Below are 24,782 nucleotides of genomic sequence, written 5' to 3' on the forward strand. Positions count from 1 at the left end.
GAGAAAATTTGGAAGCCATTCATGGACTACATTAAAAATAAGCTTTAATTCCCCTTGTTTCTTAATGCACCCCAGATGTAATGGACTTCTACCACTTCACATCATGTACACATTTGCCACACAGCTCATCATAATGTACTAATCTTTTTCATTTTACGCAACTGCAATATGTAATTGTCTGGTTTTTTTTTGTTTGTTTTTTTGTTTTTTTGCTTGTTGTTGTTTTTCTTATTGTTACCATGTCTATTTTTGTATATGTTTTTCGTGCACAGTCTCTTTATGTTGAACTGTTAACTTCTCTTGAATAAAACCAATAAAAACATTAAAAAGAAAAGAAAAAAAGAAATTGGTCCATTTGCATTTCCATAAGTCTCCATTTTTGGTGTTTGAACATGTGTGAATGGGAGGTGAAAATGAAAAGAGATGCGTTTTAAAACAGAAACGTAGTAGTGTGGATATAAGTCCAAACTCGTCCTGTATGGACACTTGTTCAAGAACCCTTGGTGTCACTTTTTTAGTGCACTGCGTCCCTGTAGCATATTTTTTCAATGTCCATCCATCCATACCGCTTATCCTTACAGGGTCGTGGGGGGGCTGGAGCCATTTCCAGCTGACATTGCATGAGGCTGGGCACACCCTGGACAAGTCGCCATTATATCACATGAATTTTTAAATGTGCAGGGTAATATCCCTTTGATTCCCAATGTTTTCTGCTGTGTTTGCTGTTGTAAATGGGGTGAGATTACATTATGGTTTTAAGTCAGAGTGAACTTTTTCTGTAATGGTCTCTGGTGTGACAGTTGTGTGCTTTGTACCGCTATCCACCCCTACACCTCCTGGCAACTCTGGTACTGTTAATGCTTCAGTGATTTAAAGAATACATTACCTCTCCAGGTTGAAAAACTACAGGGCCTTGCGTTAAAAAGTGACAAAAAAAGTGTGAATTAATTGTACATAAATGCAGTCTCTAGAAGACAGGGTTGTACATCCAGTTATAAAAGGGTTTGTTGTCCTTTGTTATGTTATGTGCATGGATAAAGTTGCTGGACCAAATAAAACTACTCAGGAGACTTAGGAGATGAGTATTGACAGAACATGGGAACCCACCCTGTGTCCTAGAAATTCTGTTTATATACACAGCTAACTGGAAAAAGCAAATATGTTTTGAGAGAAAAGTATTGTCATCCATATGACATTTAATATGAATTTAAATTGTATTTGTATTTGATTTGTTTTCCTATCAAATCTTGCATTACCTGCTCATATGCAACTAAATCACAATTAAGATGTTTATGATTCAGTGTAGTGAAAGATGAGGGTTAAGTACAAATAAATCAAAAGGTGATATAGAAGAAAATAATAATTCAAATTATTTTGAAAGAGCAGTGACTAATGGGAAAAGTCCAACACAACAGTCCAACAGTCCTCGGCCTACCAATGGTGTAATTCTATCACTCACTCAAGTCTTTCACTGTGTCACTTCAGCTGAAAAAAGAAAGATAAGAAAGAAAAATATGTCAGGTATATATATCTTATTATATTTGGTATATAATTCAATATCTATCTATTTACGTCTGTCTTTGTTTGTTTTTTCTTGCTTTTCAATTTAGCTCTCAAGTGTGTGTGTGTGTTTGTGTGTGTGTGTGTGTGTGTGTGTGTGTGTGTGTGTGTGTGTGTGTGTGTGTGTGTGTGTGTGTGTGTGTGTGTGTGTGTGTGCCTGAAATAGGATAAAAACATCACAGAAACACAAACAATTTGACACAAAGCGAGACAGTTGCTTCACACAAAGCATCCCAAAAACACGAGGAAAAATATACATTTCACACTGACAACACAACACAACACCACAATGACATAAAAAGAATAAAAATGCAAAAAAAGTGCTAAAGAGCCTCGGTATTATATTTATTACACTTTGCTCTATTCCATTAAGGTTTAGCATTAGAGTTCAGCAGCTTGATGGAGGCTGGAACAAATGATATTTAAGCGATTTGATTTGCACTTTGGCACACAACTAAGTATTTATATGAAGAAGGTTTGATATAACATACAGTTTCATTCGCAATATTTGATGATACAGTTATCTATTTGAGGTGCACACATTTAGTTTACTTACTTTGTCAGTTTTGCTATTTTAGTTTACAGTAATGTGTCCCCTCTTCTTGCGGCTGCTAACAAAAACCCTTGACAGGTGAGTCAGATGTCTGATGGAAGGCATTACAAAACTTTGATATCCTGTCACACACACACAAACACACATACACACACATACACACACACACACACACACACACACACACATACCTATGACTTTTATTCAAATCCATTCAAAAGGCTGATCAACATTCCCTACTTGGATTAAAACAGCTGACAGTAGCATGTATGTGTGTGTACGCTAATAAACTTGGATAATAATAATAAACAAGTATTGCACCGGTTTTACTTGTTGAAATGATTCTGTGGCCAAAATCTATGAGTTTAGTATCAAACACTCAACATTTTGGATTTCCTGCTTCATGAATAACAGAGCTCAAATCAGTTGCGACAGATTCCTTCACACAAAGAGCAAATAGTATTTAAAGATCCACAGGAACATCTTAAACCTCTTGCAGCACATTATTCACTTTTCCAATATCAACATGTTTGTAATTCTTGACATTGTGTTCACTCCCTGATTTTTTTTGATCCAATATGATCCCAATATTTGTTATGGAACACCTGCAACAATCCAATATTTGGATAAGGGTTATATTATGGGACATCCAAAATTTACTTGCAGTCCTATAATTTATTGACTTTCCCCCAAATTGCAGAATAGTATTACTATAGCTGTTCGCTTTGGTTTTGGTTTTGTTTGTTTTTTAATAGTCCCAAAAAGAGTTCTCGACCCAATCCCAAATTTCTTGATCTGGTATTGCAAACAGGAAATTAGTTTTTGAAACACAAATCTAATTTCTAATTTTAAATCCATGTCATTTACTCACCCAATTATAGATATGGATCCTCCTGTAAACAACTTAATAAAAAACATTTGAAATAATATTCATAATATAAATAATCATACATATAATCATAAATATAGCCTTGGGGTTAATGAATTTGAACATGTTAAACTTTGGTGACTGCTAGTGGTGAAACAAAAAAAGACCACAGTTTGGGGGTGAGTTGATGCCCCAAGTGAAGGCAAAGCTCTTGATTTACCAGTTGATCTTTGTATCAACCCTCAAAGAGCACATTGGCAAGATGTAGGGACATTTGTAACAATGTGTGAAGAAACCTCAGATTGGGAAGATGTAAGTAAAAATATCCAATACTCCCCCAGTCTGAGAGTATACAGCCAAAAACTGAACTGGGTAACCAATGCCAGACCTAAAACACACTTAAATGAATCAAAAACAAGAGCATGAGAAATATATGTGTTAACAGAAAAGGAAGAACAGCTGTTAAAAGAAATTCCATCCAAATAATGGTCACAAGGGACATCAGATATGGGATTAATTAAAGGGGTAGCACCAGTCTCCATAACACCGAAATCATCATTTAGACCACATCAAAGGCAATATCCATTAAAACCTGAAGCTGAAGCAGGGATAGAACCTATCATTAATGACCTAATCAAGGCAGGAGTCATAATTGAATGTCCTGACTCTCCATGCAACACACCACTATTCCCTGTTAAGAAATCAGCACCCTATACTGGATGGAGGATGGTACAAGATCTACAGGCAGTAAATAAAGCTGTGGTACCTAGGGCACCAACAGTGCCAAATCCACATACACTGTTAAATGAATTGAAACCAGAAAATAAATATTTCACCGTCTGCGACATCAGTAATGCATTTTTCTCTATTCCAGTTCATAAAGACAGCCAGTTTTGGTTTGCATTTACCTACAAAATGAAAAGATACACTTATACCCGAATTCCTCAGGGATATTGTGAAAGTCCAACGATATTCTCTCAGATCATGTCCACAAATTTAGCAAAATTCCAGCCCCCAAAGGGAAGCCAGATTTTGTTATATGCAGAACATGTGGCAAAAGAAAGGAGCAAAACAAAACAACAGAGGTATCTATGTATGACCACAAGGCAAACCTATACTTCCACGTAATTTGTTCAGGTATGCTGCATTATTGAGCCATGGAGAATGTCATGTCTCAACAGGATGGATGGTACATACAATAAAGCAAACATTTACAGCATACAGGTTTACAAATTACTCTAAAAAATTTTGTTCAATGTGTGAAATCTGCATAAAACATAATCCACAAGGTAATCTAAGACCTAGAAAAGGACAAATTCCATAACCTGAGTATCCATTCCAACACATCTGTATAGATTTTATTGAACTTAACAAATGTGAAGGAAAGAAATACTACCTAGTAATAATCGATATGCACACAAAATGGGTAGAAATATTTTCCTGCGCACACCCAGACGTACTAACAGTTGCAAAAGCTTTGGTTAAAGAAATAATACCACGATTCGGTATTCCTGAAAGAATTTATAGTGATAATGGAACACATTTTGTCAACAATATCATCACTGTAATAGCGAAGAATCTAAATATAGAACTAAAAAATCATTCTGCATACCACCCCCAATCAGCAGGATTAGTGGAAAGATTTAATGGAACTATAAAGTCCAAACTGAGGAAAACTATGGAGGAAACAGGAAAGAATTGTTTGTTTACCACTAGTAATGTTGAATATACATGTAACACCAACAAGCACAGGTCTTACACCATTTGAAATGATGTATGGGAGACCCTATGTGATCCCACAGTTGAAACCATTCACTCAAACTGATGAAGCAGTAGAAGAGACATTAGCTGATTATATGAAGAAAATATTGACTAACAAAAGTGTTCAATCTGCTAACTCTGTTCCAACACAGGAGCCTGAACAACAAATATCTATCATTGTTCCAGGGGACTGGGTGTTTGTCAAAGTCATTAAAAAGAAGACCTGGTCCAGCCCAAGGTGGGAAGGACCATTCCAAGTTCTTCTGACCACGCCAACAGCAGTAAAGATCACAGAAAGAGGCTCCTGGATCCATCTCTCACACTGTAAGAAAGCACATCAGTTATCTTCTCCGGAGAAATACTCAGGTGAGACCCAGAGCACTGACCTCAGCATCTCCATGGGATAGTCTGGCTACAAAGGGGAGTGAAACCAACAGGGTCATAGTCTCAAACCAGTGAAGAAACCATCAGTAGATCAGAGATCCTGATGACAAATGAACAAATAATCAATTTAAATTATATACCCATTTGTCAAACACTAAAAGGGATAGCATTAATAGCGTGGAATGAAAACAAAGATTCTAGCATTAAACTGCTCACTATATTTACTGTGTTATTCCTAGCATTAGCCATAGTCTTATTAGTAATTTTTCTGTTGAGTTGAGTTATGTACTGATACAACCACCAACAGAAACCCAGCTGAAGAGGAAATCAAAGTAGGGAAGAGATCACTGAGAGGTAGTAAGACACCATTAACACTAACCTTTACTGAGGGACAAAGTAGTACAGCAAAGTTTGATCTCTGTTCTGTCATATATTGTGGACAAAACCAAGAAGCCCATAAGTGGTCAGACAAATACATCTGCAAAACTTATCAAACAGGCTTTACATATGATCAGTGGTGTGGTTATTGGAATTATGTCATCTGCAGTTCTAGCCCATATAACTGGGGTTACAAACCACAGAAGGCCTCAAGTGGACAAAAAACACTTATAGGTCGACTGACACTTATTAAAGGACAATCCTCAACAAATTGCAAAAAAAAATGATTGTAATCCGTTACTGATAACCCTAAAAGATCCACAAGTGAGTTATAGCAGATTATATGTTCTAGGAGCCTACGAATCAGGCACCGACCCACTTGGTCAGTTCATCATAAAAGTAAATAAAAAGCAGGAAAACGTTACCACACCCTCAAGCCAGACTAATGTAAGTTCCACCAGTATTCCAGAGCAACTAAGGAAAGGGCCTATTGTGACTTACCTAGATCTCACTAATGCAACTATAATGGATAAAGTAGCTATTGAGACAGGGTTTATTGACACAAATGAATGGCTTCGATGGTTAATTTATACAGCACAAAACAATAAACCAAATACAACTAATTGTCTAGCATGTGCAGCAGCCAGGCCTGGGTTAGGCACAGTTCCATTTCCCTTAAATCAAAACAATGATCCTGATGGATTTCAGTGTATCCTCATGCTATTCAACTCTCCTAACCCTCCCAAAGATTGTACCACCTTCTACCACTATCTGTTCCCTCCGACTGCAGAAACCCGACTGCCTTACTTCAGCCTGTATGCAGGTAATTATACCTGTATCGACCAAAGAGGATTGGGGCAGGATGTGGGGGAGCTGTCGTGGTGCAACGTTACACTATCAACTAACGGCACAGGCATTCAGGACGACTGGTTAAAGGACCAGTCCACTCCTCGCGCTGATGTGTGGTGGTTCTGTGGAGGAAAAACACTGAGGTCAACGTTACCTTATGACTGTAAAGGGAAATGTACTCTGATCCAATTGGTTATGCCATTCTATGTATTGCCCTTGACCGATCCATAGCATCAAAAGGAATGTTCAAATCACATAGAGTAAAACGCACAACAAATCCTCTCGGGTTGTTTGATACACATGTGTATGTCGATGAGATCGGGATGCCTTGTGGGGTACCTGACGAATACAAAGCTCGAAATCAGGTCGCCGCAGGATTTGAATCATTGTTCTTTTGGTGGGCTACAATTAATAAAAATGTAGATTGGTTAAATTACATTTATTTTAACCAACAACAGTTTGTGAACTACACGAGATGGGTTTAAAGGTATAGCTGAACAATTAGAGAAAACAAGCCTGATGGCATGGCAGAACAGAATGGCCCTAGAGAATGCTCCTAGCTGAGAAAGGAGGTGTTTGTAAGATGTTCAGTGATATGTGTTGTACCTTTATTCCAAACAATACAGCCCCTGATGGAAGCATTACTAGAGCCATCCAAGGCCTGACAGCTCTCTCACAGGAGCTGGCAGAAAATGCTGGTGTAGATAACCCCTTTACCAGAATGATGGAGAATTGGTTTGGGAGGTGAAGTGGATTAATATCTTCTTTTCTAGTCTCTATTGCAGTTGCAGCAGCTCTTCTTTCTCTCTGCGGTTGTTGCTGCATACCATGTCTACGAGGACTTATCCAAAGCCTAATTGATACTGCCATAACAAAAACTATGATGTACCAATAAATACCAACTGATAAGGATAATAAAAATATTGTATAAAAACATGCCTGGGTGAACGAACCATGAAGTACACTATGAAAATCTGTGAAGAATAGTAGTGTGTGGAAAATACGGATATACCTAATTCACCTGTGTGTATATAGTAAGAATTCTCATTTGAAGAATTCTCATTGTGATACTAGATAAACATAATTTTCCTAAAGAAGAACTGTATACATCATGAAGTGAACTTTTCATATTATAAAGTTGTGTTTGTTTTCAAGACAGGAATCATCAGAGAGGTATGGACTGACCTTCTCTGTTCTTCCCAGCTACTCAGCCACACATTTCTTATGATAAGGTATAAAACAAGTCTCTATTGAGTGTGTCTCATATCAGCAAGGATATGAGGCCACTCTGATATGTTATAAATCCTGTGTGAACTTTGTATTCTTTGAACATTTGCATTGCAAGCTCTTTGTGTGCAACTTGTTCCCTTGCTGCAAGAATAAATATCCTACTCTTGTGAATTTTCAGACGGTATTCCTGAGTTATTTGATCATTTTCCTGACAAAATGTGATTGTATTCACAATTAATCCATATTTTTTTCTGTTGTGTGGGTGCTGGTAGAGAGCTTCAGCGTATTATTATACCTTTCCAAAATCTCTTTCATGCACTCCACTGTGTCGAGCTGAAGGAAAGACTGACAGTTATACAAGGAGTCAAGGGAGTCATTTCCACTGGGAACAGGGGATGACATTTGCTCCTCACTTTTCAAAATCTTATTTGTGCCCCACTCACTTTTACTGTTTCAGGTTGATTTTTTAACTGAAGCCTCCCTGAGTCTTTGTCCTCTTACTGTCTATTTAGTCCACATGAGGTGATAAAAATGTTGATATGATCATCTTAGTCATCTTCAGTTATTACCATGTGCTCAGAGCAATGAGCTTACAATGAGCTTTAGAAGCAGCAGTGAGAGCTATGCTGTTGTTTTTTTTTTTGCCAGAGCTTTGCTTCATCATCATAAAAGCCCTCCTTCGTAACTGGTGAAGTTAGTTGGGCCAATGCAGCCTTAAAGGAATACCTGCAGACATAACTCAGGACTGAATAAAAGGTGCGGTAGAGCACTGAGGTCCGCAGGATAGATGTAAAAGCAACATTATCTATTGGAAGTCTCTATGAAGGAAACTAAAAATTATTTAGGAGTAATGCATTAAGGTCCATGTACCTTCCGTTCATTCTATTTCCGATTTTGAAACGCAAATCAGAAAACAAAAAAAAAGGCATTTTTCTTTTTTCAATATATGTAGCAGGTTTAAAAAAAAAAAAAAAAAGAGCCGTTTTCCATTAAAATATAGCCATAAAATTGGATTTTGTGTTGTTTTCCTATTATTGATTTTTATATTCCAAGATAAACACGAACAATCCAATCTATGTTAACCCAAAATGCAAAAATGCGGGGATTTTTTAACATCTGTATTAGTACAATGTCCAGAAGCAGTATTTTTGCCTTTTTTCCGCGATTAGCACGTCTTTAGCACAACAGTAGCAGATTCGGTTGGCAGGAGTTTTAAGACTAGACGAGATGGTGTCTCTCGAGCCTTATAGAAATTTAATAAGAGAAATGATAGCGCAAAATCTCTCACACGGGACATTTCCACAAATTTATTACAATTAGGTGTGCAGCAAGGATTTTCTGAAATGAGTGTCAGGAGATTTTGTGCACATCACAACATTTCCAGGAGGGGACATGTATCCGACACAAAATTAGAGGTTGCTATCAGCAGGGCAATAAATCAGGTAAGTTATTTTGGTTTTCTTCGATTTACAGAGGTGGGTAGTAACGAGTTACATATACTCTGTTACATTTACTTGATTAGGTTTTTGGATAAATTGTGCTTTGGAGTAGTTTTACATAATCTCCATACTTGAGTATATTTGTGAAGAAGAATGTACTCTTACTGTACTACATTAGGCTACACTGAGCTAGTTACTTTTCTTTTTTACCCATTCAGTATTCTATGCATCACTATTATTTATTCTGTTTTATTTTGTCAGAGAGAGGGACTTCCACCAAAGGCTCTACCACGTGACTGTGTTTCACCAATCAAATTTGGAAATTTGTGGTTCTTGTGCTGTAATTTATTTTGTAAATATTTAATTTATTTTTCATTTTTATTTATTCTATTATTTTATTGATTGCAAGTACTTGAATTTGCCTGAAGATTATAATTTTGTATTTTTGTCTCATTAAATGTCTTCACAAATAAATCAAACATTTCTCAACAGTTACTCAGTACTTGAGTAGTTTTTTCACCAAGTACGTTTTTACTCTTACTCAAGTATTTGATGACTATTTTTTACTTCTAATTGAGTCATATTATTCTGAAGTAACAATAATCTTACTTGAGTACAATTTTTGGCTACTCTACCCACCTCTGATTTATATTTTATATTTCATGTAGACTAGGCCTACATGTCATGGCTTATGTTGATTCATCAGACAGGGTCAACATATGGCCGAAAGATGATGACCGGGTACCTGTCTGCAATAGGAGTGGTTGCTGGTGAACGCCGGGTGGGGAAGATTTTGAGAACAATTCATTGTCCCTACCACGAAATGCACAAACGTGTAAGTATCTTTTGCAAGCCTTTAATGTTGTGGTATATGGTATAATGTATTTTACTAACTGACTTTTACTTACTTTTTCCCCCAAAGGGCGAACGTAACCTTAACCCCGTCCCCTACAGTGCTGCATACATGGGACACAAAGTCCACATCGACCAGAACGAGAAATTAGTCATGTTCGGGGTGACACATTTTCTTGCAATAGATGGGTACAGCAGTAAGGTCGTTGCCCACGCAACCATGCCTGTCAAAAATAACCTCACAATCTATGAAGACGTTTACAGGTTAGTACAGTGCTTCTCAACCTTTTTTTGGCCCTTTCTCTGATTTCTGAATCCTTTTTATGCAACTCTGTTGTGATTGTTTGTGAAAAAGTCCATGGAAACTTTAGTCATTATATTACATACTAAGTAAAAAGAAAAAAAAGACAAAATCATGTTTTTTTTCTTTGCATTTTCTTATATGATTTATTTTTATATTTTTCCATTTTACTCTTGCTCTCTTTGATTTTTTGCTGGAAAATACACTACTCACAATAAGTTAGGGATATTGTGAGAGACTCAGTGGATTTCTTACATTTTTGGGGTAATAAATATTAAACTAATGACAATGGTGTTTCTTCTCATTCATTATTAGTAATATCAAAGGGAACTTTTACTTATTTCATTAAAATTCAGACCAAATAGGAAAAGCACTCATGTAAATAACAATATCCCTAACTTATTGTGAATAGTGTACAATAGTGTCATGTTTTGTTATGGCAGACACTTTTTGTTAGTTTTGTTTTGGAAATTCTTGCACTTCCTGTTTTATTTTGTAATTTGGTTCCTTGTTTGTCTGTTTTTGCGTCATGTCTTGGTCTTGTTTTTGTGTAGTAATTGTCTGCCTCGCCCTAATGTGTTTCACCTGTGTGCAATCACCTTGCCTCCTGTGTCTATATAGTCTTTGTGCTCCCCTTTGTCTGTGTTGGTTCGTCTGTTGTCTTCCGGTTTTGTTCACGTCTGTTCACGTTGTCTGTTCATGTCACGTTCACGTGTGGTTAAATAAACCTGCCTGCACCGTCCCCCATGCGTTGGCTGCATTTGAGTCCTACTTACCTTGCAAAACCTGACAAATAGGGACATAGCCTGAAGCCTCACACAGTTCCACTACAAATTTGAGAACAATAAATCACATCTATAGTCATCTGCAGGCTTCTGTTGACTTAACATTTTATGAGTTAACATTTGATTGAGTCATGTTTCACTATTTTATAGATCAGCAGTTCTTGAATATGGGATGTGGGACCAGGTTAGGGTGGACCAGGGCCGGGAATTTTACTTGTCCCTCTACATACAGGAGATGCTGTCTAACCACAGACGCAACTTGCAAAGGCAACCATATCTGCAAACTCAGTCTACAAAGGTGAGATAACGGTCACCTTAATGTACAAAATGTGCCTTGTTTATGCCCGAAATGAGACTATGCTTTGGAGATGTTACTCAGATGTTTCATACTGAACAGCAAAATAACAAACTCTAGTAATGATTGTTTTAGGAATATACTGTATAGCTATTTAACACATTTTTTAAACAGAATATATCACTTAACCTTAACCAGATGCACCCTTGAGTGGGGGTGCTTGTAGGTACCCCTACACATCAATCATCCTGTTCCTTGGGCTCCCAATCAACTCTCTTCATATTGTGTGTTAACTTTTTACATCTGATATAATCCTGTTTCCTCTCACCATGTTGATTTTGCAGACTACATTGAGTGGGGATTTTTTTTTATTTTTTTGAGTGTTGGTTTTATATTATCCACCTTTTTTTAAGTTTAAAAAAAGTCTACCCTTTTCTTGTCTACAGAATCATATGGTAGAACGAATGTGGGTAGAGATCAACAACCGAGTAAATTACCCATTAAAGGAGGCCCTCGTGCAGCTGCAGGATCAGGAAGTCCTCAACATAGACGACAACGTCACCAGATACTGTACATCTAACCTTACTGCTGAGCTGTGCAAGATTGGCATAACAAGAGCTGTACTTGCATGGAATGCACACAGAATCCCAGGTGAGTTACATAAAAAAACATGTATCACACAATCCAGTCCTTTTTTGTGAACTTTTTCTTTATTGTAAAGTTGACAGTGAATTCAAACAGTAGCTGACATTTTGTGACCTATGCTTTGCTTCACAGGCAAAGGAACACCCAATCGTTTGGCAGAAGGAGGATGTCCAAAAAAACTAGGAGAGGAGTTGTTGCCACATGCCTCCTAAGCAGCAGACATGTACCAGCAGGATGTTGGCTCTTCACTGCTTTGGAACTGACCCCTTCTCAACTGAGGAGGACAAAATATCAGCAGAACAACATTTTGCTGAGGAGTACCCTGATATTTCAGTTTTATTAGACAACGTGGTAAACTATAACTTTGTACCTTTTCAGGATGCATTGCTCTATCTGATAAACATTACGCAACAATATACATGAAAATGTCAAATAAAGACAAGTTGGTTCTGGATGTACTGTATATTTGTTACTTTCCTTTAACCTCTAGAAAATGGGTCCTGTTAAGGTTAATCCGGAAAATGACATTCGTCATCACAATATTCAAAAGTCAATGCAAAGATGCATTGACTCTTTTACAGGCTAACATTACAAGACATTCAAGAAATTTGCGTGTTTTGCATGTTCTCCAAGCAAACGAAAAAAATGTTAGCTACCTGGAATATTCTGGCGATTTTATCTCCAATCATGTCGTCCTCCTTAAGTGATAGCCTTTTGTTTCCTTTAAAAAGGATATAACTCGAGTCCATTGTGCACGATGAATTGTTACCGCACTGACAAAATACAGGTTGTCAGACCTACACCACGCTGAAGTTAGTTAAGCTAGGCTACCGCACTGCTTCCTGCGCTTCCTGCAAGGTGGATCAATCCGCCAATTATTTTATTTCCAGGTCACAGACTGAAAAGCGTAAAAATTTGCGTTTCAAAATCGGAAATAGAATGAACGGAAGGTACACGGACCCCATTAACAATACAGAGGTTGAAAACAGCATTTTAATTTGTAATTCAGTGGATTGGTTTAATGTATGATAACATATTTTTAACAAATATACTGTATATAGGCAGATTTTCACCTGACCTCTGAAACCAAACCTATAGCCCTGAATGAACTGTGAAATGTGTGTTTGTTCTAGCTCTTCATTAATGACCAGGTTAAGACCACTTTTTTGGACAGTGAAGATGTCTGAGGGTTCAAACCTGGTTTTAGGGTGAAGATTAGAATTAGGTTTAGACTGAGGTTAGGGTAGAGGCCATGGTATGCTTATAGCAACCTCACTGAGTATACAAGTACAGAAATACAAATATGTGTGTGTTAATGGCAGATATCTCTCTGGCTACGCCCACACTACTATGTTTTACTTTTAAAACACATCACTTGTGCTTTGCATACTTCTGCCATCCATAAATCCATAAATTTTTATTTACAAAAAGAAAAATATTATAACAAAAACAAAGTACAAAGCAGTTTATTCCTCATTATGTTTGTCTCTTGATGCTTTCTTCTACCCTCTTTGTTGTACTCAACACTGACCCTAAAATGTGTTACACTTTTCTGAACTGCATCAGATGGAGTTTGAGTTTGACGTCATGTGCAGTCTGACATTTAGTTGTTTCCATGTCTGCTTTCTTTTCTCTCTATAGTCAGCGGTGCTAATAGTTCAGCAAAGAAGCATGTGAGAATAAGAATATCACTAAAGTCACAGAGAGATGAGGAAATGTAGGATAAAATCATTTCACATTCCTCCTGTCATTCACATTGTGGTTAATCCCTTTAAATCTGCTCCAATTTCCTGCTGCTCCTCCTCTGTACAGACTTATGCTGCTCCCTCTCCGGACAGACTCCTGAAGCTCCTCCGTCTCCACCTGCAGTTCAGTTAATCTCCGCCAATCCCTTTAACATTTTTAGGAAATCAACAAACAGAAGATTCAGGAACCAGCAGACATGATGACGCTGAGCAGAGAGGTTTTAATCTTCATCAGCTGGGAGACAGAACAGTAGGAACTGCTTTAAGATTTTAACAAGAGGAAGTTATCTGTCCAATCAGAATGCCAGAATTACGCAAGTTATTAGCCTGTGGATAATAACAACAAAGGCAAGATTACAGCCTGATTACTGTGGGATGAAACTAAGAAAACCCTCTGCTGCTTGACAAAAGCACTGATATCCATCCACACTTCTCCTCTTACTCCACTTTATTCCTTTTTCCTCTCTTCTGTAGCATGGCTTGTGCTTTGTTTTACCCTAATATAAAACTGAGGCTGACAAAATGCAGCTAACAACGATGGAAGCAGATTTACTTAGGTACACCTATTGGATGGATGGATGGATGGATGGATGGATGGATGGATGGATGGATGGATAGATAGATAGATAGATAGATAAATAGACAGACAGACAGATAGATAGATAGATCGATCGACAGAAGATTCGAAGAGTAGCCTAGTGATTCCCAACCTTTCTGGCTTGTGACACCCTCCTTAAAATTGTCTGGGCTCCCTGTCACATTTCTACAGTGGCTATGAGAGCTCAACCCTCTCTAACTTAAGAAAACACATTCAAAGACACAAACACATGCAAATTCAGTCCAGCAACAAGACGGAAGTGTTTCCAGCAGACACGAAGGTGGGGGTTACCATGAAGCCGTAACTGCAGCTGCCCAGGTTTGAGTCCAACCCATGGCCCTCTCTCCCTATCAGAATAAAAGGTGTAATGTGTAAGATCGTGCTACTTCCTCGATCTACATAGGGGCAGCATTTCACCTCTTGGACCCTGTCCAGTTAATCATGTTGTTGTTTTCCCCATGTTGCTTATAATTTATTATTTATATATGCGTTTATTGTTCATAGTTAAAATTGTTGATAGCACTGAAACAAATTATGAGTACTTGAACATTTTCTTAAATGATGCGCTGGCAACAAGTGGCTTGTAGTTTTTTGCAATATATTTGTATATATTAGTATATTTTTTGTCCATTGATGTTTTTTATTCTACGTCATTGTTTCGTCTGACGGTGGAGAAAATAATGTACACAAAGGAAGAACTCCTGGCTTTAAAGTTTACCCAATATGGAGTTAAACATCCCATACCGGCTGAGCTGAAGAAGCCATTCCGTGGATGCAGAGCTGGGGCTAAGCGAAAGGCTAGGAGATGGAGATATAAGCCTTTTCTTCATCGATCCTCATGGGAAATGTCAACTCCCTGGCTAACAAGTTGAAGATGAACTGGAGGCACTTGTGAAGACCCAGCAAGCATATCATGAGTGTAGTCTCATGTGTTTCAAGGACAACACTGACCAACCGCTGTGTGGATTTATCCGGCTTCACTGCAGTACGCACGGACAGAGACGCCAGAGCAAGCTGGAAGAATAAAGGCCTTTACTCAGTATGTTGACTTTCCCACAAGGGAAAATAAGACAGTTGATCCGTTGTATGCAAACGTCACTGCTTCAGCTCTACCACCACTTGGCAGATCAGATCATAATCTGTTTTTTCTTCAGCCTTCCTACAAACCCTTTGTAATGAGGCAGGCTGCATCCTGGAAAAGCAAAAGGCCCGGATGGTGTGTGTCCAAGGCTGTTAAAGGACTGTGCAGCCTAGCTGGCTGAGCCTCTCCAGAGGATCTTTAAAATAAGCATACAAAGAGGGAGGGTCCCGGTGCTGTGGAAAACATCATGTCTTGCTCCAGTACCTAAAGTAGGACAACCAGCTGAGATAAATGACTACATCTCATCTCACTGAGCTGCAGAACAGAGAGGTTCAGGAGATCCTTTGTTCCCACTGCCATCAGGCTATACAACACCTCAGCCAAAGGAAGTGGACTAATCTAATTATTGTTTATTTATTATCAACTGTTATTATTATTATTATTATTATTATTATTGTTATTATTATTATCAACAATGATCTAATGGACACATGAACTTCCCCTAGGGGATAAATAAAATATCTATCTATCTATTTAGCTAGCTAGCTATCTATCTAGCTATCTAATACAAACCGTATGTTTTTATTACCTATAGAAATATGAAGGCAAGGGGATACTGCATAACAGATGGGTGTCAGGCTACAACAGCATGAGGAAGGGATGATGACATCATCACAAAGGCAGAATCAGAAAATAAGGTTTATTGACAGGTAGTTTTTTACTTACAAGATATTTGGCTTGCTGTTTGGTGCAGTATGCAATAAACATTAACAGGAAATAACAATAAAAAGGTAAAATACTGCAGCAGTCAAAAAGATAAATATACATAGATACACAAAACTATGTACAAAAGTGTTGACAAAACTCCTGCTGAGCAGGATGTGCAAAAGTTCACAGTATAGACAATATCTGTTATCTGCAGGGATAATACTCCAAGGTATTACTGTAATGTGGTTGTTGATGATTGAGGTGCTCGGCCCTGACTGGGGATGACTGGACTGGAATTCTGGTCCTGATACAGACAAACGTGATAAGACAATTTGTTTAGATCATACAAGTTCTTTATATTCCAACATGTTAGGTCTGTTGTGTGTGTATAATAAATAGTAAAAATAGATATGAATATGCTAAAATAAATACAGTATTAGGCAGTGGCTCCTGAACCCGCAGGTTCTGGATCAAACACTCTCTTTGTCTTACTTGTAAAAGAAAAGTTACTGACGCATCTAGCTGGACAACAGCTGCTGGAACAGGCTTAATTCTACTAAATCACTAAAACGTCTGTTGACATCATCAATCATACATTCATACCACTTGAAGTTTGTTTGTTTTGAAGTACAGTTTGTCATTTTCACTAATAATACTTTTCGGTACAGACCAACATTAGATGTTACTCACCAGTCTATAAGTTGCAAGGTCTGCATCAAGCCACATCTCTTTACTTGCCTGGAGCTGTCTCCAGCTGTGGGAAGCCACACCAAGGTTTACTCGTGTTTTCTTCTTTTCTTTGCCGTTGAACATAGTTTCTCGTCAGAGCGGTCCTTGCTTTCTAGGCACTTCAGCACTTCTCTATGTTTCTGTGATGCTAGTGGGCAGCTTTTTTTTTTTGTTGGGAGCTGTAGTGTAACTTCAAGCTCTGGAGGAAGCTCTCCTTCATGGGACTGAGATCAGACTGGATGCTACAATGACTCACAAAGCATCTAGTGTCATAAAGTGGTATTACAAGGTGTGGGACTCAGCTAGTTGGTTAGCATAGATATCTCCGAAATACACTGTGGCTCCTTCACATACTATTGATAGTGTTAGGTCATTCTCTGAACATTTTAAACTAAAATTCTGGTCAGATCTGGCCAGATCTTACACATTAAACCTTTAAGGCAAAAAATAACCTCAAAAGAAAAACGTGATGAACCTCCTAGGATGCACTTGTTATTCAATACTTTTCACAGTTGGGTGTTGAACAGCAAGTCCCAGTCAGGTTCATCACTGTTTAGTGTCCCCTGGAAACACTTCTGTTGTGTTGTATTTGCAGCGCGTTTGTTTATTTGCGTGTGTTTTCTTAAGTTGCAGTGCATTGCACTCTCAGGGCCACCATACATTTCAGATGTGTATGAGATGTATTATATGGGACGGGTGGCACCCGTCCCATATAATACGGAATATTCCACACTTTCCGCAAAATTCTGCATCCTCTATTGAGTTAATTCAGGACACAATTTGTCCCGTATTTTCATTAATGTTATGTCCTCAAAGTGCTGTAAATAATGTAATGTCAAGTAAAACCAAACCAGTTGTAGTCTATAAGTGGATTGGAGAAGTTAATCAACTAGCAATAGACTGACAAGCTCTGTGTGCTGTGAAAAATGCAGAAGACAGCAATACACACTCTGGTGGTTTACCTGGCACGTTATTAAGGCTTAACCCAAACCGCAGTGGTGTGGGTTCCAGACCGCCCCAAGGTCCTTTGCTGCATGTAATCCTCTCTCCCTGCCTTTCTGGTCCAATACTAATTGTGAATCATCATTAGGCTACTTTTTTTGTTACCCTTGATATTTCTGTAATTTGGGGTTATAAGCAAGAATGTATATTGGCATTTTAAAATTCTCAAAAAATCTTTGCAGGGTGGGGGTCATCCCTTATTTTTAAATAAGGTGGCAACCCTAATGAGATGTTAACACTTTTAAACTTATTTCAATAACTGGTTGATGCTCAAAGAGATGATACGGTATTTTGCAAAAATCAACATTTTTGATTTTCTTCTGCCCTTGGAGGTGGAGGGGCCTGATCTGTGGATTGGGAACCGCTGGACTTAACTACATGACTATTTGTATCACTTCCAGTGTATTACAACTTGGATCTGATTTTTCTAAGTGTGTCCATCATTTCAACTTGTCTGATCAGCTTCTCCTCTCTTGAGCTGTTTTAGAGACACCTGTGTTCCAGGATTCAACAGTGCAGTGTCATTATCATTGATAGAAATACTGGACAAAACTACAAACATTAGATGAAAAGTTCTAATCAACCCAGAATTTACCTTTAAGGATAATTTATGATAATATATTTTTCTATTTTTTTTCTGCCTGATCATTTTGAACCTGAGCTGTTTCAGCTGGCAGGCCAACCTACTGCAGAACAACAGCTGAAGTGTTTGTTTAAGATAAAAGAGTAGCTGATAATCAATTCAAACCTCATCAATAAACTCTAGAGATAAGAGACATAGAACAGCTCCCTCTGAAATACCTACAGATAGCACACACACACACAAACACACACTCATAGTTTGAAGACAACAAAGAGTCCATTTGAAAATGAATAAATTTGTTTTTCAGGTTTCCTTGGAAACATAATTTGCTAATGGAAGTGTTATTTTTTTTCATATATTTCATACTTTCATGTTACTTTCAGTGTCATATTGTCAGAAACAACACAACCACAAAACTCATGCAACATGGAACAATAAATCTTTAATAAACATATAATGCATATATGTTTATATTCAATGGACAAAATGTCAAATCAGCTCAGTTTGTGCAAACAGACAGAAGACGCAAAGTTAAAAACAATAAAATGTGCATCTTCTTTAACAAAGAAAAAAAGCAGCTGATATTCAGTTACAGATCCTAAAATTACAAAAAACATATTTTTTCATTAAAATCTTATGTACAACTTCCTTCACACACATTGTGTTCTTCAAGAAATCATAGACACACAGACAACCTTCCACTGGAAGGAAACGTTTCTAGAATCGATGACACACACTCTGTCAAGGTTTTAAAAGAGACTGAGCATCAATTTATGTGCAAAGCTGACAAGTTTTAAATGGGGAAAAACAGATAAATACTAAGCTTTGATCACTTCTATTTTAATCTGGTTTTTATTATAATCAACACTATATTTTCTGCTTTGTCAAGTTATTCAATACTGAATCCTAAAGTGTTAAAATCTGTCAGTGGAGTTATTGACAGTATTTTCAAGATATTTACATACTTAATAATTTCTTAACATTTGTTGAAACAAAAGGAAATGCACTATAAACTATAAAATGTACCAGCTGAATTATATCCTGAAAAATTTTAAAATTGATCCAATGGTTTAAGCACATTCAGCCTCAGTCCTCAATAACATCTCCACACATTTTGCTGGGTTATCCTCAAAGCTTTTGGAGTTTGAAACAGGATGCATCAATGGAAAGCTGAGTTTCGTGTAGAAGAAGGTCCCCATAAACCACAACACTCTGAATACAGAGTTTAAAATCTAGAATATCAGTTTCAAGGAAGCTGAAAGTAACATGTTTTCTCTCAGGAAGCAGCAACTCCTGATTTTCAACTAACCAGCTTGAGAGATCTTGCAGTCCACAGCTCAGTGTTGCACTGTTTTTTTAACCATCAGAGGAAGAGGAGCAGAAGCAGTGTTGCGATGAGGAAGCACTTGTTCTGAACTGTCCTGACAGCTGATGAGTGATACCAGTGCACCTCCCCCGAGTCATCTGGAAAGCAGCGACAGAAGAACAGTGAAGAACTGGATTCACACTACAGTGAATTATTCGTCATAACTCCCTGATTTTCTCTGAAACTTATTTGTGATATTTCAGGTATTGATAAAAAAAATTCACTATTTAATATTTTATATTTAAGTTTCCATGCTTCATAAGTAGTAGTAGTGTGTTTTTTTTCAGTTTCCTATGATTATTTATCTTTACGATTAATCTATTGTACTGTTTGACTTTTTGCTGCTGTACCATAACTTGTATTTGTTAATTTCACCAGATACATGGTTTTCACTGTAAAGCAACAATGTGAGATATAACAATGTGGAGACATGGGCACATCTGTGGGCAAGCTGACGTTTTACATTATTGACTCACTCTGTGATTGTGGATAAGAAAAATAGCAGATGAGTGTGGATATAGAGAGAAATAGAGAGAAAAATGTATCTTTACATTTAAATGTGTTATTGTGATGTTCCTCTGTGTCTTTGTTGTGGTGACTTTGTGCAGGAGTTAATGGTTCTAACATTGCTTTGCATTTTAGAATAAAAGTCTTGAATTGCAAATGAATAGGCGGGGGTGGTGGTCGTTCAGAGCTGTATTCACACACAGTGGGAGTCCACAATGAACACCTGGGAAGATATTTTTGTTTTAAGGATGAAACAACGCAGTTTGTCTGTCTGACTGTCAGGTATTAACAGCTCGTCCACAACTTGGTTGAACAAAGCTGCCTTCTATTCTTCTAAAAAAAAAAAACACCTCAGCTGGTGAATGAACAGATGGAAAAATACCAACTCCCATGGAAATACTTCTGCTCACAACCCCTTTACTGAATAATAACTCAACTCTAACTGGCCCCTATCGTTGACTCTGATGGATTATCTCTCTGGAGCAAGTTTCACAGTATCAGCCAGGACAGGCCACGTGTGTCTGGTGTGTAAAATGTGTCTTACCACAGTCTTTATGGAAGACATGGGGGAAGCAGTGCAGGACACCGTAACCACAGCGACAGTAGGAGCATCCTTTCTGAACCCACTCACCATGAGGAATCACACCACAGCTCCTGCACAGAGATGGAGAACATGCAAATAACAAACCTACGATTAATAAAAGTTTCCTCTCTTCTGTCCCTGGTGACCAGCTGTTCATGGAGTTTCTTTCACTCACTCATTCCTGGAAACAGGACTGTATACTCTGGGTGGATGGAGGATCTCTCATAACAATACAGTATATGAAGAATGTTGAAGGGACATTTTGTTCCCATCATGCTTTGGCTGATGTCAGTTAGCTTAGCGCTGTTTTTTACCTAGCCTGTATATTTTTAACATTTTGGTAAATGATTACAGGCAGTTCCTGTTAGCACTGTAACCATGGACACAGACAACAATCAGCAGGATTACTTTCATATAAGAAAGAAAGGCCTAAATAAGGTGAGGATACAATAAGAGCAAGTTGCTCTGATTCATGAGTTTGAGGTAGATGACTGACTTAATGATAGCTTTGATTTCAGGATGTATTTGCCGTCCAGTGAGCAGCCAAGTGTTGCTGTGTCATTTTCTTGCTGCTTACCTGATGCGCTGGTCATACTCACAGCTCCTTCCAGTGAAGAATGGAGGACAGGCACAGAAGCTGCCCAGGATGCATGTCCCTCCATTCTTACAGCAGCTTCGACTCTGCTCAGCACCTGCAAGAAAAAACAAAGACTGACATTAGAGCTGCATCCAACAACACCTGAAAACATCTGTATACCAGTTTGTATGATAAAACAATCCTTTACTCTCACACAGTTGAAAATTTTCACTATCCCAAACTCACCAAAACCATTTTAAACCACTGTGCCTTTTGTATCCAACCCAAACGGAGGCTTTTACATTTCAAACATGAAATAATTTTGGTAAGATTAGATCACAATTAGCCAATAGCAGTGGGATCAAAGGTGTCAGATGTTTATGAGGGTTTCTTATGGGGTTTATTCTAGACCACCTCTGAATGTGGTCTTAGTGATCGGATCTCAAGTGCATCCTCAGTGCGTCTTAGACAAGTTCACACATGCACGTAGAGCTGTCCACTTGTGACCAAATCACCCGAGACAGATGTTAATACCAAGTCTGAACAGGGCCTTAGTTTTCAGTTCGAGAAATAGAGATGACTTTAACTCCCAGTCAGTTACTGTAGTTTAAGTTTCTGAGTTTCTCTCCATCTCCTCCGGTTGAGCACGAACAAGCTTCTGACACAACACCTCATTTCTTCATTCCAATATATCAGAGCACATTCATTTTACAGGAGAAGATCAAATTCCTGATTGGATATTAGTTTGCTATCTAAGGCTTAAGAGTGAGCCTCTGTCTCCCTGGATCTGTATCTGTGAGATAAACCAGACTCTCTATCTGGCAGCACATTCCTGCCAGCCTCTGCTTCACATCAGCAAACACACACTGAGAGTGAAAACAAACATCTGAAAATAACGAAAGAACACTAAAACTAATGTGACGATCACTTGAAACATCCACAGACTCCTCATTAAAGTTAAATACAAAACCCTTTTCTAAATGTTTTGTTGAATAGGATTTCTTTCTTTTATTTCTGTATTTGATCATTTCATCTAAACCATTTTATGTCGCAGTTTTTATGGGTCATTTATCAAGTCTGCTATATTAGATTCTTGTATGTGATGATGTCAATAAGAGGAAAAAAATTGCTAGTGTAGTGAAATGTTTAAATTTATCCACAGGAAATGTTAAAGACAGTTTCTAAATTCTAGTTTCACTTTTCTTCATTATAAAGGCAGGGGCCTGTTTTAACAGCAGCAGGCCTCAGAGCTGCTCTACGTGAAGGGGGTTGTCTACAAGCTGGTCTCCAACAGTAGTATCTACTCCTACTTTTTAACCCACTCATGATCTTTATGTCTTCACACAGACACTGATGTCCAAACTTTCTTGAAACAGGTTGATTATTGTTGGAAATATTCTTCATAGCATTTGGAAATGGCTCAGTCTCAGACAGAAACCTGTGATGAGCTGCAGTGTTCTGGGTGAAGTGAGACATTGTTGGTTTCTGGAGTTCATCACCTCCATCTGAACATACAGTAGTAAAGTGTGAACTTACTGCCTGTGAGGCCGATGAAAGGCAGGACGGCACTGGCGTCGCGGTGTTTACGGTCCCCACTGTTTGGTAAGCTCACATGGGTAAACTGACCCAGAAAGTCCTGGGAAGGCTGCTGGGATTTCACCACCAAAGAAGAAGGAGGAGAAGTAGAAGATGAAGAAGAGGGCAGGCCTCTGTTGCACTCAGCTCCCTCACAGCCTGAAAATTAAAATGCACGTTAGTCTTTATCCTGGAAATAAGTTCTATACTGAGGGTGGAGACATAACATGACTACAGATTTGTGTTCTCTGTGATCAATCATACAGGGAAACCAACTATTGAAGAAGAAGAAATATATATCCAAAACTTTGATTTTGCGATATTTGTTTCCATTTCTCAGCAAAAAAATAGAGATAAGGTGCTAATAAAAGCAAATAAAATATTGGCATTGTTCTTTAAATTCAGTTTTTATAGATATTTAGTTTGTTGTTGTTTTCTGTACATCTATCTATCTATATCTAAACATCTGTCACAGCCTAGAAATAAATAAAGTCATGGATAGATTCACATTCACGTGATGTTAAAAATATTCACATACCCTCAGACCTGGAATGAAAATTTTGGATTCTAGCCCATTTGATGCCCACTGAGTGTGTTTGTGCGCCAAACACAGAGAAAGACGTTTGTATGTAGATGTAATAAACTGACCTGAGGTCGGCAGAGCAGCAGCACCGTGGAGACAGATCACTGCACAGAACACACTCCTGCAAAACACAAAACCAAACTTTACTAACGTTCAAGTTAAAAAAAAACTAACAAAATATTCGTCTACAAAATATTCACGCCACAACAACATCGTCTAAAAGAAGGTTTTATTTTGTCTGCAGACTCACCTGAGCAGCTGCATCCAACTCATTTTACCGGAGAGACCGAAAAGATCCACAACACTCAATGGAGCTCTGTCCACAGCTGAAACTCACACTCACAAAAACACTCGGAGAAAAGGTCAGCAGGATGAAGAAAGATTAACAGCGGACAAAAACATCCAGAGCAAGATTCCCAAAGCTCCGATGTTCCCAAAAGTCAAATTGTCCCTAAGTTATTTCTTTTCCCCAGTAGCAGTTTTTTAAAAAACAAAGAGGCCTAAAGGTTACAAGGTTTGTTACAGGGAGATCTGAAAAACAGAATTCACATGAACCCAGTTAATCCCCCTCTGGTCCTCTCAGTGTTAAACTGACTACCTCTGCTGCCTGTTCCCTACAGATATGAGCTTTCTTTTCTCCAGGTGACTCTCTTGCAGGGGGAGGGGCTCCAGAAACCGCCTACTCTTGATCGCTCTGTTTTCGTCAGTCTTGAAATATTTGGATGGATTCAACAGTGGAAAGTGTTTAAAATACAATGAAAAATAAAATTTCAATAAATTAAATTAGAAAGAAACTTCTCTTTCCATATGAAAACATGTATAGTAGTAGTTTTCAGATAATCCATCGGCCTTTTTCATTTTCCTTCAGAAGACAATTTTCACACATTCACACACATTTAGATTATCTAAAAAAAATCAAAATGACCACATTTGGAGATAAACACTTTTCACTGAATAGTAACCATGTGTTAGTAGGATTTTATTGACAGAAAAAGCTAACTCAAAAGAAATTTAATCTGTTCCTCTCCTCATCCATCTTTTCTCCCTGTTTCTCACCCCCCATCCTCCTCTCTCCGTCTCTGTCACTGACTCCCTCATACACATGTATGTTAACCTTACTCACCCATCCAGTCCTGCTTTCAGATGTTAATGACCCTGCAGCTAAAGGAAATCCACCTTTAGGGAAACATGTTCCCCCTTCTGTGAAGAAATGTATGTCAGTCATCTTTTTGTTGAGCCTCCAAG

The 24,782-nt window shown here is 38.0% G+C and overlaps 1 protein-coding gene across 1 annotated transcript; it reads right to left on the reverse strand.

Moving 5' to 3' along the window:
- Nucleotides 1-19,709: 19,709 nt before the first annotated feature.
- Nucleotides 19,710-23,183, reverse strand: LOC111239836 (teratocarcinoma-derived growth factor 1-like). The gene is made up of 5 exons (XM_022769754.1): nucleotides 23,177-23,183; nucleotides 22,916-23,113; nucleotides 21,380-21,494; nucleotides 20,764-20,873; nucleotides 19,710-19,810 (listed from the first exon to the last, which is right to left on the reverse strand). The coding sequence occupies exons 1-5, from the start codon at nucleotides 23,181-23,183 to the stop codon at nucleotides 19,710-19,712; spliced, it is 531 nt and encodes a 176-aa protein (XP_022625475.1).
- Between the last annotated feature and the right edge of the window lie 1,599 nt (nucleotides 23,184-24,782).

Source organism: Seriola dumerili, unplaced genomic scaffold (genome assembly GCF_002260705.1).
Source record: "Seriola dumerili isolate Sdu_G_001 unplaced genomic scaffold, Sdu_1.0 BDQW01004927.1, whole genome shotgun sequence".
NCBI lineage: Eukaryota > Metazoa > Chordata > Actinopteri > Carangiformes > Carangidae > Seriola > Seriola dumerili.